This window comes from Megascapheus bottae, chromosome 17 (assembly GCF_031878675.1).
Source record: "Megascapheus bottae isolate mThoBot1 chromosome 17, mThoBot2.hap1, whole genome shotgun sequence".
Classification (NCBI taxonomy): Eukaryota; Metazoa; Chordata; class Mammalia; order Rodentia; family Geomyidae; genus Megascapheus; species Megascapheus bottae.
The window spans coordinates 36672918-36686348 of NC_143525.1; the positions used below are offsets into that span (position 1 = coordinate 36672918).

At 42.5% G+C, this 13431-nt stretch overlaps 1 protein-coding gene across 5 annotated transcripts in view; it reads left to right on the plus strand.

The window, feature by feature from the left end:
* Window positions 1-292: 292 nt before the first annotated feature.
* The window catches only part of Kat7 (lysine acetyltransferase 7), a 36809-nt gene continuing 23670 nt past the window's right edge, over window positions 293-13431 (plus strand). For 2 of the 5 annotated variants that reach the window (XM_090350960.1, XM_090350964.1), the window contains exons 1-4: window positions 2862-3048; window positions 5520-5696; window positions 6790-7029; window positions 13012-13094. In XM_090350960.1, coding sequence (XP_090207086.1) covers window positions 2877-3048; window positions 5520-5696; window positions 6790-7029; window positions 13012-13094 — 672 coding nt within the window. In that variant the 5' untranslated portion in view covers window positions 2862-2876. Of the gene's footprint in view, window positions 660-1761; window positions 1783-2861; window positions 3049-5519; window positions 5697-6789; window positions 7030-13011; window positions 13095-13431 lie in introns of those variants that run through there. The other 3 variants (XM_090350965.1, XM_090350961.1, XM_090350963.1) reach the window with 3 other exon arrangements.

Below are 13431 nucleotides of genomic sequence, written 5' to 3' on the forward strand. Positions count from 1 at the left end.
TCCACCCCACCACCCCTATTGGGACAGGCTCGTCAAATACAGTTTCTCGTGCAAAAAATGTCACCTCACAATGTCAAGTTTATAAGCGATACCCGGAGACACATCCCTCAGCCAACTAGGCAACGAAAAGGTTAAACGCTCCGCAGCCTGACGGATCCTGGGAGTTTCCTACCTCCACGGCCCAAATTAAAACGACCAGGAAGGAACGTTGTGCCCAAGGTAAAGATGAAGCCCGTTAACTTCACCAGGTTTCAGCCCCGAACAAAAATGGCCACCCACGCGCTCCCCAAGGCTGCCACTCGCCTAACTAAAGCTGGCTGGTCGGAGGGCCCGCTCCAGGCGGCGACGCCTGCCCGATTCCAAAATGGCGCCCGCCGACCTCACTAAAAGGAATTGACCTCCCGACATCCTCTTTGGCCCCTCCACGTCAAGTGACGCGACCCCAACCGGAAGTGAGGGAAAGAGCGCCTCAGCCCGCGGCGCCTGCGCAGAAGGCTTTAGACGCTGAGAGGCAGGAGGCACTTGGGATCGTCCGCAAGATTGGAACTGTTACAGAGGCCGCCACGGAGCCCGCCGGAGCCACCGTTCCTTCTGCTGCTGCCGCCGCTGCCCGAATCGGAAGCGTCGGGTCGCAGCCGCCGGCAATGCCGAGAAGGAAGGTAAAAAATGGTAGAAGAAGGGATGGCGGGTTTCCGAGGTTAGTCGGCTGAGTAACCTGACGCACTTAGCCACGCCTCGAAGTTGTTGGGTTCTAACTTCCCGCGCCCCTGAACCTCACTTAGCCACCCTCTCTTCTCTCGGTACCCGTCAGAAAAAAATGTGGGCCCGACTCTGGCCTCGGCCTACGCTTGCAACTATTCCCGCCCTCGGCTTGCCCGGATCGGAGGCGTTCTCACTGTTCATTGGTCGCGGTCACGTCTTGGAGCGTATTGATTGGCTAATGACGCCGCCTATTTGGGCTCAACCGTCACCTCCCCGCGTGCGGGGGGCGGTGCCTGGACCCGGCCCGATCTCTCTGTGACTGGCTGAAGAGAGCCGTCCGTCTTCTTCTGATTGGCGGTCTTCCTCAGTCTGTCCCGTGGCAGGGGGCGAGGTTGAGCGGGGCCTTGATTGGGTGGTTCTTGGCCCCGCCCTTCGGGATGCTGATAGGTGCTTGAGGCCGTTCTTGGGAGCCAGCCTTCCCTTCCCCGGTGAGGAGCACAACAAAGCCGAGGTCCCGGTGGGGGAAAACCAGTTCCCCCTCTCGAGGGATCCCATTCTGATCTGACGGCCGTTTAAACCCTTCGTCCTCCATGATTTGCCCAGTTTGACAGTGTCTTAGAATAAAAATTAAAAAACAACAAAAAAGAACCCCACACAAACTAGACAAGTTTTGTGAGGCCCTTTTCCACGTAGAAGCCCGGCAGCTGCGGTGGCAGAGCCTACACTCTTAGAGAACAAATGTTATGCAAATCAACAAATGTCTATCGGCTTCTTTACAAAGCGCCGGTTGCTGGGGGATTCAGAAATTAGGCATAACCCTGGCTTTTAGGGATATCACAAACTAATGAGAAAAGCAGACATATAAATAACCTTGCCAGGATGCGGTGAATCCTCCACTTGGAGACGTATTATAGTGTTATAGTAGGGAAAGTAATTTAAGTTTATTCTGGAGAGAGACTGGAAGTAGGTTGGTGGAAGCCAGAATGGAGGCGAGTTCCAGTGTCAAGCCAGGTCAGAGGTCATGTATTCACCTAGCTGGGCAGTTGGATCAGAAGGCCTTTAAGAATCCCTTTGATGCCGGTGATTTTCTGTGACTTTGTATCTGTGATCTTACTCATATCTGGGTATATCGACTGTCATATATTGTACTTTTCTGTGAAAACTCTTCTCTTCATACAGACCTTCCAAGTTAAATACTTGTGTTTTTAATGTCTTCTATGATGGTCAAAGTTGGGTCTCCTGAGTACCTAAGATTATAGGCATGAGCCACCTGCATCCAACTGGAGTTCATTTCCTGTGACTATTATTTTATATGATCAGAGGCACAGAGAGAGACATTGCACATATGTGTTCCTCTTCTTAGAGTGTCCTCCTTTGGTGTCACAGTGTGAATGCCTAGATGTAGTGTTTTTAGCAAATACTTTTCCTTTGCATTATAGCAAAGGACATAGCATTAAATGCTCAATTGTAAAAGTATTCTTTATGGCTGATCACTACTCAGGAAGCTAACTGGCAATTATTGATTGAAATGTGATTATTTTGGTTGCCAGTGATTTCTTAGTATTGCCTGACTCTTTTAAAAAATTACTTTGGGTATTCTTGTAGAGAAACTTTAAGCATGGTTGACATAAAAGAGTTTGAGGGGGCTCAAGGTGTAGCTTAAGACAGGAGAAATCTGCCTGATCAAGCACAAAAAAAAAAAAAAAAAGCCCTGAGGACCAGGAGTTTTGCCTATTGGTAGAGTGCTTGCCTAGCATGCACAAAGACCAGGGTTCAATTCCTTGGTACCACATACCTAGAAAAAAAGCTGGAAGTGGTGCTGTGACTCAAGTGGTAGAGCACTAGCCTTGAGAAAGCCCAAGGACAGTGCCCAGGCCCTGATTTCAAGGCCCAGGACTGGGGGAAAAAAGCCCTGAATCTAAACTCTCCTACTCTAGAAAAGAATTATTATGATATGTTGAACGATACTTTTCTTAACAAAAACAACAACCTGGGGACTTTGTTCTTTTTTGCTATTATTGTTTTGTGGGGGAGGGAGGAGTGCTTTTATTCAGTTTTGGTACTGAGCTCCAAATGGAGTTGCTTGTGGGGTCTTTTGTCTTGAACTTGGTTTCCAGAATCATTTGATTTAATTCCAGTACTAATACAAACTGAGAATAAATGTTCCTGTGCTAATGTCTGAATCTGTGGTGTTACAGAGGAATGCAGGCAGTAGTTCAGATGGAACCGAAGATTCCGATTTTTCTACAGATCTGGAGCACACAGACAGTTCAGAGAGTGATGGTACATCCCGCAGATCTGCTCGAGTCACCCGCTCCTCAGCTAGGTTAAGCCAGAGTTCTCAAGGTAAAAATATTTTTCTTTACTACTCCCAGCAGATTCATTGATTGTCATATTATGCTAGCTAATATTCAAATTGGTCTCTAGGTGCCATAATGTAACAAATTAAAGGACAAATACAGGCCAGGTATTAAAAATGCTTGTCAGATATAGTTCCAATTTAAGACCCTCCCCCTTTTTTCATGATTCTTACTATTTAAAATGGAAATATTGATAGGCCTAGTGGCTCATGCCTCTAATCCTAGCTACTCAGGAGGCTGAGATCTGAGGATCAAGGTTCAAAGCCACCCTCAGGGACAAAAGGACCTGAGACTCTTATCTCAAATTAATCTCTAGAAAAAGGGAAGTGAGGCTTAGCTCAAAGGAAGGGCAGTAGCCTTGAGCTGAACAGCTCAGGGACAGTGCCCAGGCTGAGTTCAAGTCCCATGACCCACTAAAAACAAAAGAAAGAAAGAAAAGAAAAGGAAGTATTATTGCATTACTGTTAAGATGGTTTAGCAGTTCAAATAGTCTCTTATAACTAGTTCTAGAACATTATTAGCAACACATTAGATATAACAAGTTAGATATAACAAGTTGGACTAAAATCTCAGTGTATAGGTATCCCAAATTTTGTATAGGTATCCCAAATTTTGTTTTGGTAAGAAACAGAATCTCAGGATTGGATTTAAAGATTTTCTTCATATATTTAGCCATCTGGGCTTTGATTTGAAAGTTACCCTTGAAGTTTGGACTCATGGCTCCTCCTTTCCCAGGGGAAGAAAGCAAATTCAGTTAATACATATGAAGCTTCCATAATAGATTAAAGGGAAAATTATAATGTGCTCTGAGCTCTTGGATAGCGTTGATTTGCTTATAAGAGAGAAAAAGTTTTTAAAGCAAGAAAGTTGGAGTGTTTCTTAATAACTTCCTTATTAGGATTTCAACCAAAGTGTAACTGTTTTCTCTTGATTTTTCAACCCAAGGGTCCCTTACACCTCCCCCTCTGCCATGAGACTCAATAAATGGCTACTATAATTTAAGCATTATGCTATATGCTGGCCTAGATACTCTGACAAGAAAATCATAGCTCATGCCCTTACAGAGCTCACAATTTAGTGAGTTGTTAAACGGGTAAGGCTCTTAAAAAAGGGTGAGAGATTGGCTTAGACTACTGTGGAAACCCAGGTGTGGAGCAGCCAGTTTAGGGCAGAGTCTTTCAGAATTATCAATTAAGAATCTAGTAAGAGTTGATAAGTTGAAAGATGGGAAAATGTTACTCCATGCAGAAGGAACAGTATAAGCAAAAAATTGGTCATCGCTGGACACTTGAATATTGTGAATTTTCAAAGCAGCTAGGACATGTATGAACTGTGGATCTCTTTTTGTTTTATTTTGAGACCACAGATCTGTATAAACCTGGTACATTATTCACAGTATAGTAGCTGTAAAGCAGTCATCTAGAATGAAATGTAGACCACCTGGTGGAGATATACAAACTTATAGGCTGGCTATGTGCTAACTTTTTTTTCTGGGCAAGCACTCTACCACTAGGCCATACTCCCAGCCCAAAATGTTTTAATTTAAGCTCTGAATTTCTTTTGTTTTTCCCTTTTTAAGTGTCATCATATGGAGATGGGAAAAAAAAAAACAAAAAAAAACTGAGTGTATAAGGTATCTCCATACCAAAGAACTTAAAAAGTGATCTGGTGGTCTGGATCACATGGTAAAGCTTGCCTACTTGTGGGACGTCCTGAGTTCTACCACCGTACTGGGGGGGAGAGGGAAGAAGGAAGACGAGAACATTATAGATTTTATATGATATAAGAATAGTCAAAAATTAAAATAACCTCTTCATAAAAGAAAACAGATATTATTATAATGTTAGTAAATGTCAATGATGAGTTTGAATTGGGGAAGAAAAACAGGAGGAAGCTAATATATAAAGCTTTCTGTGGGTGGTGGGGGCATGGCCTAGTGGTAGAGTGCATACATGAAGCCCTGGGTTTAATTCCTTGGTACCACAAACCAGAAGTGGTGCTGTGGTTCAAGTGGTAGAGCATTAGCCTTGAGAAAGCCCAAAGACAGTGCCCAGGAGCCTGAGTTCTAGCCCCAGGTCTGGCAAAAACAGCAACAACAACAAAAAAAACCTTTCTGTGTACCAGGGATCATGTTACATGTTTTACATGTATTTTCTCAGGAATGTAGGCTTGGTATTTCTCTTCATTATGGATTAGGAAATCGTCTTGGTGATATTGATATGCCCCAAGAGCCACTCCACATTCAGTATCAATTATGGAACCTAAACTAGTAATAGTACACATACTATGTCTATACCTGAACTAAACTCTTACTTCTGTGACATAAATAAAACAGATATTTTAAGGGGTTTTAAAATTTTTATGAAGTACAAAGGAGGAGGAGCTACATTTTAATTTTATGAATGAGAAATAATATATATTTCTTTTTATTTTGCAATCTTTTGAAATGGGGATCAGATTCTAGTCCTGTTCGAAATTTGCAGTCATTGGGTACTGAGGAGCCTGCCTATTCTACCAGAAGAGTTACTCGTAGCCAGCAGCAGCCTACCCCAGTGACTCCAAAAAAGTACCCTCTTCGGCAGACTCGTTCATCTGGCTCTGAAACTGAGCAAGTGGTTGACTTTTCAGATAGAGGTAAGTGAGTGTTGTAAAGCTGTGTGTATATCAGTCACTTTCTTCTTAAAGAGAATTTGGGCACTGCAATGAGATGCCTAATACAGATAGAATACATGTAGACAAATGCTGCTTGATTCCAGTGGGTTTTTTTTTCCAGTCCCAGGGCTTGAACTCAGGGTTAGAGTTCTACCACTGGAGCCACAGCACCACTTCTGAATTTTTGTATGTATGCAGTACCGAGGAATCAAACCCAGGTCTTTGTGCATGCTAGGCAAACACTCTGCCACTAGGCCAAACTCCCTACCATGTTTTTTCCGTTTTTGAGGCAGTCTCACTATGTAGCTGAGACTGGTCTGGAACTTGAGATCCTCCTGTGTCTCCTGAGTGTTCAGTGTGGCCTTCAGGAATGGAGAATGTGGGGGATTCATGACCTCAAAAGCCTTAGAGCAAGAGGCATTAGAATAGTGGTTTGAAAGGTGCTTTCTAGCTAGTTGACATGGCTGGCCAATTTACTTGCACGATGTTTTTTTGTTTTTGTTTTTTAATTTGTAGCATTTGGATATGCAGAAATATCACATAAAACTTGGATTGTTTTATTTGTGGGTGTGGGGGGGTGTCATGGGGCTTGACTCAGGTGTGTGTGTGGAGGGGTGGTTGTGGTGGTGCTTGAACTTGGCCTGAGTGCTGTCCCTGAGCTCTTCAGCTCAAGGCTACCGCCCTACCCTTGAGTCAAGCCCCACTTCCTTTCTAGAAGTTAATTGGAGATAAGAGTCTCAGGTCCTTTTGTTCCCTGGCTAGCTTTGAACCTTGATCCTCAGATCTCAGCCTCCGGAGTAGCTAGGATTACAGGCGTGAACCACTACACCCAGCTCTGGTAATTTTTTAAGGACTTCTTTCCATACAGTTTGATTACTGAGGATCAGATGCTAAAGAAAAAGAAGGAGAAACTTGCTAAGTAAAACCAAGTTTAATTTTAATCAGAATTTAAATTGCACCTAAGAAATGGTATGAGTGTCTGATAAGTAGATAACAGAGAGAATCAGGAAGCTCATAAACTCTTCTGACAATAAACCTTTACATGAACCTGTTCTACCAATTGCTGTTGCTTTAGAAACTAAAAATACAGCTGATCATGATGAGTCACCACCTCGAACTCCAACTGGAAATGCACCTTCTTCTGAGTCTGACATAGACATCTCCAGTCCCAATGTGTCTCATGATGAGAGCATTGCCAAGGACATGTCCTTGAAGGACTCAGGCAGTGACCTCTCTCATCGCCCCAAGCGCCGTCGCTTTCATGAAAGCTACAATTTCAATATGAAGTGTCCTACACCAGGCTGTAACTCTCTAGGTGAGTGTGACCTTCATGACTCCATTCTGTGGTTCTTTCTTTCTCAAAATTGGGACCATCCAGAAATACTTCATGTTCTGCTGTGATCTAGTGTCTAAGATTCTCCAGTGGTTGTGTACTTAGTAACACTGAGTTGCTTTGCTTACATGAATAAAAACAATTCTGCTTCTTGGCCTATTGTGCTTAATGGTAGAAGGAAATTAACTGTTGTGAAATTGAAAGCTTTTCCAAGTGAAAAATCCTTTTTCTCAGCAAAAGCAAAAAGAAGCCCAATACCTCATGATATCTCATCATAGTTGATCCTTATGAGGACTGGTAGAAGCCATGCCAGTGGCTCAAGCCCATAATCCTAGCTCCTCAGGAGACTGAGATCTGAGGGTCTCAATTCGAGACCCATCTCAGGCAGAAAGTCTGTGTGACTCTTATCTCCATTTTACCACCAAAAAGCCAGAAGTGGAGCTGTGGCTCAAGTGGTAGAGTGCTGGTCTTGAGTGAAAAAGCTAAAGGACAGCAGTGCTAGACCCTGAATTCAATACCTAGTATCAGCACAAAAATAAAGAAATTAAATTAGACTGATAGAGTCTAAGCAAGGCAGAACAGTGACTGTATATACCAGCTACAAAGGAAATGAGAAATACTGATTTCTTATCAAGAGGCTATGCAACTGATAGAGTACATGTGAGACTGTACTCTTCTGTGACTTCAGGTTTCTGTTGTTGGTTCTGGGCCTTGAACTCAGGGCCTGGGCACTATCCCTGAGGTTTCACTCAAAACTAAGCTGCTCTACCACTTTGAGTCACAGAGCCAATTCTGGTTTTTCTGGTGGTTAACTGGAGATAAGTGTCTCAAAGATTTTCCTGCCCAGACTGGCTTTGAACCACAATCTTCAGATCTCAGCCTCCTGAGTAACTAGGATTATACGTGTGAACCACTAGCACCTGTCTAACTTCAGGTCTTAAGTCTTGTAATTTTATGTATTTAGTAAGTATAAGCAAGATAAAATACTTCTTTCGTGCCTAAAATGGACAGCCCATGCAAAAAGTTTATGAGATGCCATAACTGGCTGATAGCTGGATAAGGTGGCAGGTGCCTGTAGTCCCAGATGAATGAGATTCAAGGAACAATACTTCCAGTAAGCAAAAAATGTTTGCAAGACCCCATCTGAACAGAAAATATCAAGGCATGGTGTGGTTCATGCCTGTCACCTCAGCAGCATGGGAAGCATAAAGGATGATAGTCCAGGCTAGTCCAAGCAAAAAGTGATAAGTGATACCCTAAATAACTAGAGCACAGAAGCTTCTGGCATGGCTCAACCCTAGCTTGGCTACCCAGCAAGTGTGAAGTCCAAGTTCAAATCCCACACCTGTTAAAAAAAAAAGGCAAGGAGTATTGTCTAGTGGTAGAGTGCATACCTAGCATGCACAAAGTCCTGGGTTTGATTTCTTGATGCTACATACACAGAAAAAGCTGGAAGTGGTGCTGTGGCTCAAGTGGTAGAGCACTAGCCTTGAGAAGGACAGTGCTCAGGTCCTGAGTTCAAGCTCCAGGATGGGCAGAGAGAGAGGGAGGGAGGGAGAGGATTATTAATCTTCAGAGCTTTTGGGAAAATACTGCCAATTGATTTTTTTTTTTTTTTTTTTTGGGTGGGTCATGGGGCTTGAACTCAGCCTGGGTACTGTCCCTGAGCTCTTCAGCTTAAGGCTAGTGCTATACCCGTGAGCCAAGCCCCATTTCTCATTTTCTAGTAGTTAATTAGAGATAAGAGTGTCAGGTCCCCTTGTGCTTAGGCTGGCTTTGAACCTTGATCCTCAGATCTCAGCCTCCTGAGTAGCTAGGATTACAGGCGTGAGCCACTGCACCAGCCAACTTTTTTACTTGACACAGAGTTGCCTCAAATGTTCAATTAGTTTTTTGTTTTTTTTTTAAAGCAGTGTATGTGAATCACAATAAAATAAGAATGCCTATATCTAATAATAGCAAGTTTGTACTGAAGTTACATTATGTTTTGTTTTTGGTTCTTAAGAAATTGTAATGTATTACTTAGTGTCAGGGATGCATTCTAAGATGCAAAATACCAACCTAAATGTTACAATCTACTACAGTCCTAGGCTATTAAGGTGTGTGTGTGTAGCATAGCTTATTTATTGTTTTGTGCCTCTGGTGAATTACAAACAAGTTTGCGATTAAATTAAGTGCAGCAGTGCTGTTAAGAAAAATTTTATGAGCTTGCTACTATTGTAACATAGTATACTATTTTATTTATTTATTTTTTTTTGCCAGTCCTGGGCTTGAGCTCAGGGCCTGAGCGCTGTCCTTGGGCTTTCTCAAGACTAGAGCTCTACCACTTGAGCCTTAGCACCACTTCTGGCATTTTTCTGTGTATGTGGTACCAAGGAATCAAACCTGGGTCTTCGTGCATGCTAGGCAAGCAAGCTACCACCAGGCCAAACTCCCTGCCCAGTATACTATTTTAAACTTCTATTTTTTGGAGGAGTGGGAGGCTTTGTGCCTGTCCAGGGTCTTGAACTAAGGGTCTGGGCACTTTCCCTAAGTTTTTTCACTCAAGGCTAGTATTCTACCATGTGAGTCACAGCTACACTTCTGGCTTTCTTTCTTTCTTTTTTTTTTTTTTTTTTTTTTTTTGTTGTTGTTGTTGTTGTTGATCATGGGGCTTGAACTCTGGGCCTGGGTGCTGTCCCTGAGCCCTTCAGCTGAAGGCTACTTCCCTACCCCTGGAGCCACAGCACCACTTCTGGTTTTCTAGTGGTTAATTGAAGTTAAGCCCGGACTGGCTTTGAACTGTACTCGTCAGATCTGAGCCTCCTGAGTAGCTAGGATTACAGGTGTGAGCCACTGCTCCTAGCTTTGAGGTTCTTTTTAATAAATTAAAAGAATGCACTAAAATATAATAATGAAAGGTATAGTGTAGTAAATACGTGTGTGTAATATAGTGGTTACTATTAAGTATTGCATATTAGACATAATTATGTGTACTATGATTTTCTATGACTAGTTGAACAGTAGGTTTGTTTATATCAGCGTCACCACATAAACCCCAGCAGTACACCTTGCTACCATGTTATATTAACCAACCTTTCATATGTGAAAGTGGTCTATTGTTGATGGAAACATTGCTATATAGTACTGTATTTGGCTAGCATTGTTTTTTTTTTTTTTGCCAGTCCTGGGGCTTGGACTTGGGGCCTGGGCACTGTCTTTGAGCTTTCTCAAAGGTAGCACTCTACCCTTGGGACATAATATCACTTCTGGTTTTTTCTGTGTGTATGGTACCAAGGAATCAAATCCAGGCCTTCATGTGTGCTAGGCAGTTACTCTACCAGTAGGTCACACTTGTTGCCTCAAGAATTATATTTTGTTATTGTTGTTGTTGTTGGTTATGGGGCTTGAACCTCTGGGCTTGGGTGGGGTCCCTGAGTTCTTCAGCTTAAGGCTAGTGTTCTACCACTTGAGCCACAGCACCATGTCTACGAATTGTATTTTTAATAATACAGTTTTAGAGACCTGACTGCCTGAATATCGTAAGGATGGGTTGGGTTTTTTTGTTGTTTCTGTTTTTGTTTTTTGGTGGTTGTGGGGCTTGAACTCTTGGCCTGGGTGCTGTCCCTGAGCTCTTCCGCTCAAGGTTACTGCCTTACCTGGTGAGCCACAGCGCCATTTCCAGTTTTCTGGTGATTACCTGGAGATGAGTCTCAGACTTAGACAAGAGGCTCGCTTTAAACCTCGATCCTCAGATCTCAGCCTGCTGAGTAGATAGGACTGCAAGTATGAGCCACCACACCCGGCATAAAGATAATTTTTGTCCTTTAAATTTTGCTCTATAAATTACATTATATATATTTAATTTCAGTGTTTCCTTTACAAAGATTAAGTGCTTTTTTCACCAGCAGGTAATAGCTCATGCCTGTAATCCTAGCTGCTCAGAACATTCAGATCTGAGGATGTGGTTCAAAACCAGTCCAGGCAGACAAATCTATGAGACTCTTGTCTTCAGCTGACCAGCAAAAAGCCAGAAGTAGAGGTGTGGCTCAAGTGGTAGCTAACCTTAAGCAGAAAAAGCCAAGGAAGAGTACAACATCCTGAGTTCAAGTCTCCTCAGTAGTGGCACACAAAAAAGAAGTAGTTGGTTTTTTTGTTGTTGTTGTTTTCCTTCATAAAAAAAAGATGAAGATTTTTTTTTTGTTTTGTAGCCTTGTACCTTATCCTAGTGTATCCTTACATGATTAATATTGTCAGCCCTGTTAGTCCATGGTTGGTATATAACTTCTTGGTTAAAATGATGTAAAATAACGTGCAACATCTTGTATGTTTTTCAAAAACTGTATATGAACAGAGGAATGGACTAGGAATGTAGCTGTGTGTTAGGCCCTACCATGTATGAGGCCTGTTTTTTGTTTTTTTTTTTTTCTTCAGATAGAAAAGAAAAAGAGATGATACTTCTTTAGATAAAACAAGCTTCTGTGTTCTAATGTTTTCTCCTAGTAAGTTTTTGTCTCTATTTCATAGTTGAAGTATTTAAAAACTTAAATCTTTAAACCAAACTAGTCATCTTTCAAAAAATGAGTATGAGCTGGGCGGCAGTGGCTCACACCTGTAATCCTAGCTAGTCAGGGGGCTGAGATCTGAGGGTCAGGACCCTGATGAGAAAGTCTGTGAGACTCATCTCCAGATAAGCACTACAAAAATGGAAGTGGCATTGTGGCTCCATTGGCAGCGCACTAGCCTTGAGCCAAAGAGCTCAGGGGCAGTGCCCCGGCCTAGAGTTCAAGCCCTATGACTGACCAAAACAAAAAAAAGAAGAAAAGAAAAGGAAAGAAGGAAGGAAAAGTATGATTAGGCCAGTTATTTCAGACATGGAAATTGGGAGGATCTCAGTTCAAGGCTGGCTAGGGCAAAAGTTTGCAAAACCCTTATCTAGTTAATGAGCTTGGTGTTGTTGCATCTCTATCAACTCAGCTACATAGGAAGCATCAGTAGAATGCCTCCTACTCTCTGTTCCCCTCTCCTCCCTATCTTTCCCCCTCTCTTCCCCTCTCTCTCCATCTGTCTCCCTCTCCCTCTCTCTCCCTCTCTTTCCCTCTCTTTCCCTACCTCTCCATCTCTCTCCTCCTCATCCCCTCTCCTTCTCCTTCTCTCTTTCCCCTCCCTCTCCCCCCATCTGGGGCTTGAACTCAGGGCCTGAGCTCTGCCCTTGAGACTCTCTGTGCTCAAAGACAGAGCTCTACCAACTTGATCCATTTCCACCCTTTTCTGTTTATGTGGTGTTAAGGAATCGAACCCAGGACTTGATGGATGCTAGGTGAGTACTCTACCACTAAACTACATTCCCAGCCCCATGAGAGACTCATATCTCATATCTAATAAATCAGCAAAAAGCTGGAACTGGAGGTGTGTTTCAAGTGGTACTAGTGGTGGAGTGCTCGCCTAGCATGTCTGAAGCCCCAAGTTCGATTCCTTGCTACCACACCGACAGAAAAAGCCGGAAGTGGTGCTGTGACTCAAGTGGCAGAGTGCTAGCCTTGAGCAAGACATGTCCAAGGACAGTGCCCAGGCCCTGAATTCAAGCCCCAGGAATGGCAAATAAATAAATAAATGCCATTTTCTTTATTTTTCATTTAATTTATGCATAGTATTTTATTAAAATAGAGTGGAATTCCACAGAAAGAAAGGGTTCTTGAAATTTTGTTCAGTAGATGTATGACTTCATGGTACTTGTTTTTGAGATTTGACAGATATTTATATCAGAACCTAAATAACAAAAACTTGTATTGAATATATGCAAGTATTTATAAAGATTGTCAGATCTGTCCTGCAGAAGAAATTATAGTTGAATTAAGCCACTAATTTGGTGAATGTATTTGATACAAATGATACAACAAGGAAATAAGTTTGTTATAGAGAAAAATCTGGGTTTTCCAAGTGTCCATCTTCTTCCTAGAGATTAAGTTTTCCCTCCTTTAACAGGACATCTTACAGGAAAACACGAGAGACATTTCTCCATCTCAGGATGCCCACTCTATCATAACCTCTCAGCTGATGAGTGCAAGGTAATTGTATTTTTATCTATTCAGCATCTGCTTATTGAGGGCTTGCTGCTTGCTCAACACTTGGCTAAACATTGGATACTGCAGTGATGAAGAATTACAGTAAGTAATGGAAGAAAAAAAACAGGAGATTATACAATATTTGGAACTTTTACCACTAGTGTGATCTTCTACTGACAATTGACTTCAAAAACTGCTAAGAACATGCCTCTGCTTTTGAGACATAATTTGGATAAATTTGTGATATCAGCATTGTGCATTAAGATCTTAAAAATCTGTGAAGTTGGGTCGAGAGTTTAGCCTAGTGGTAGAGTGCTTGCCTAGCCTGCACGAAGACCCG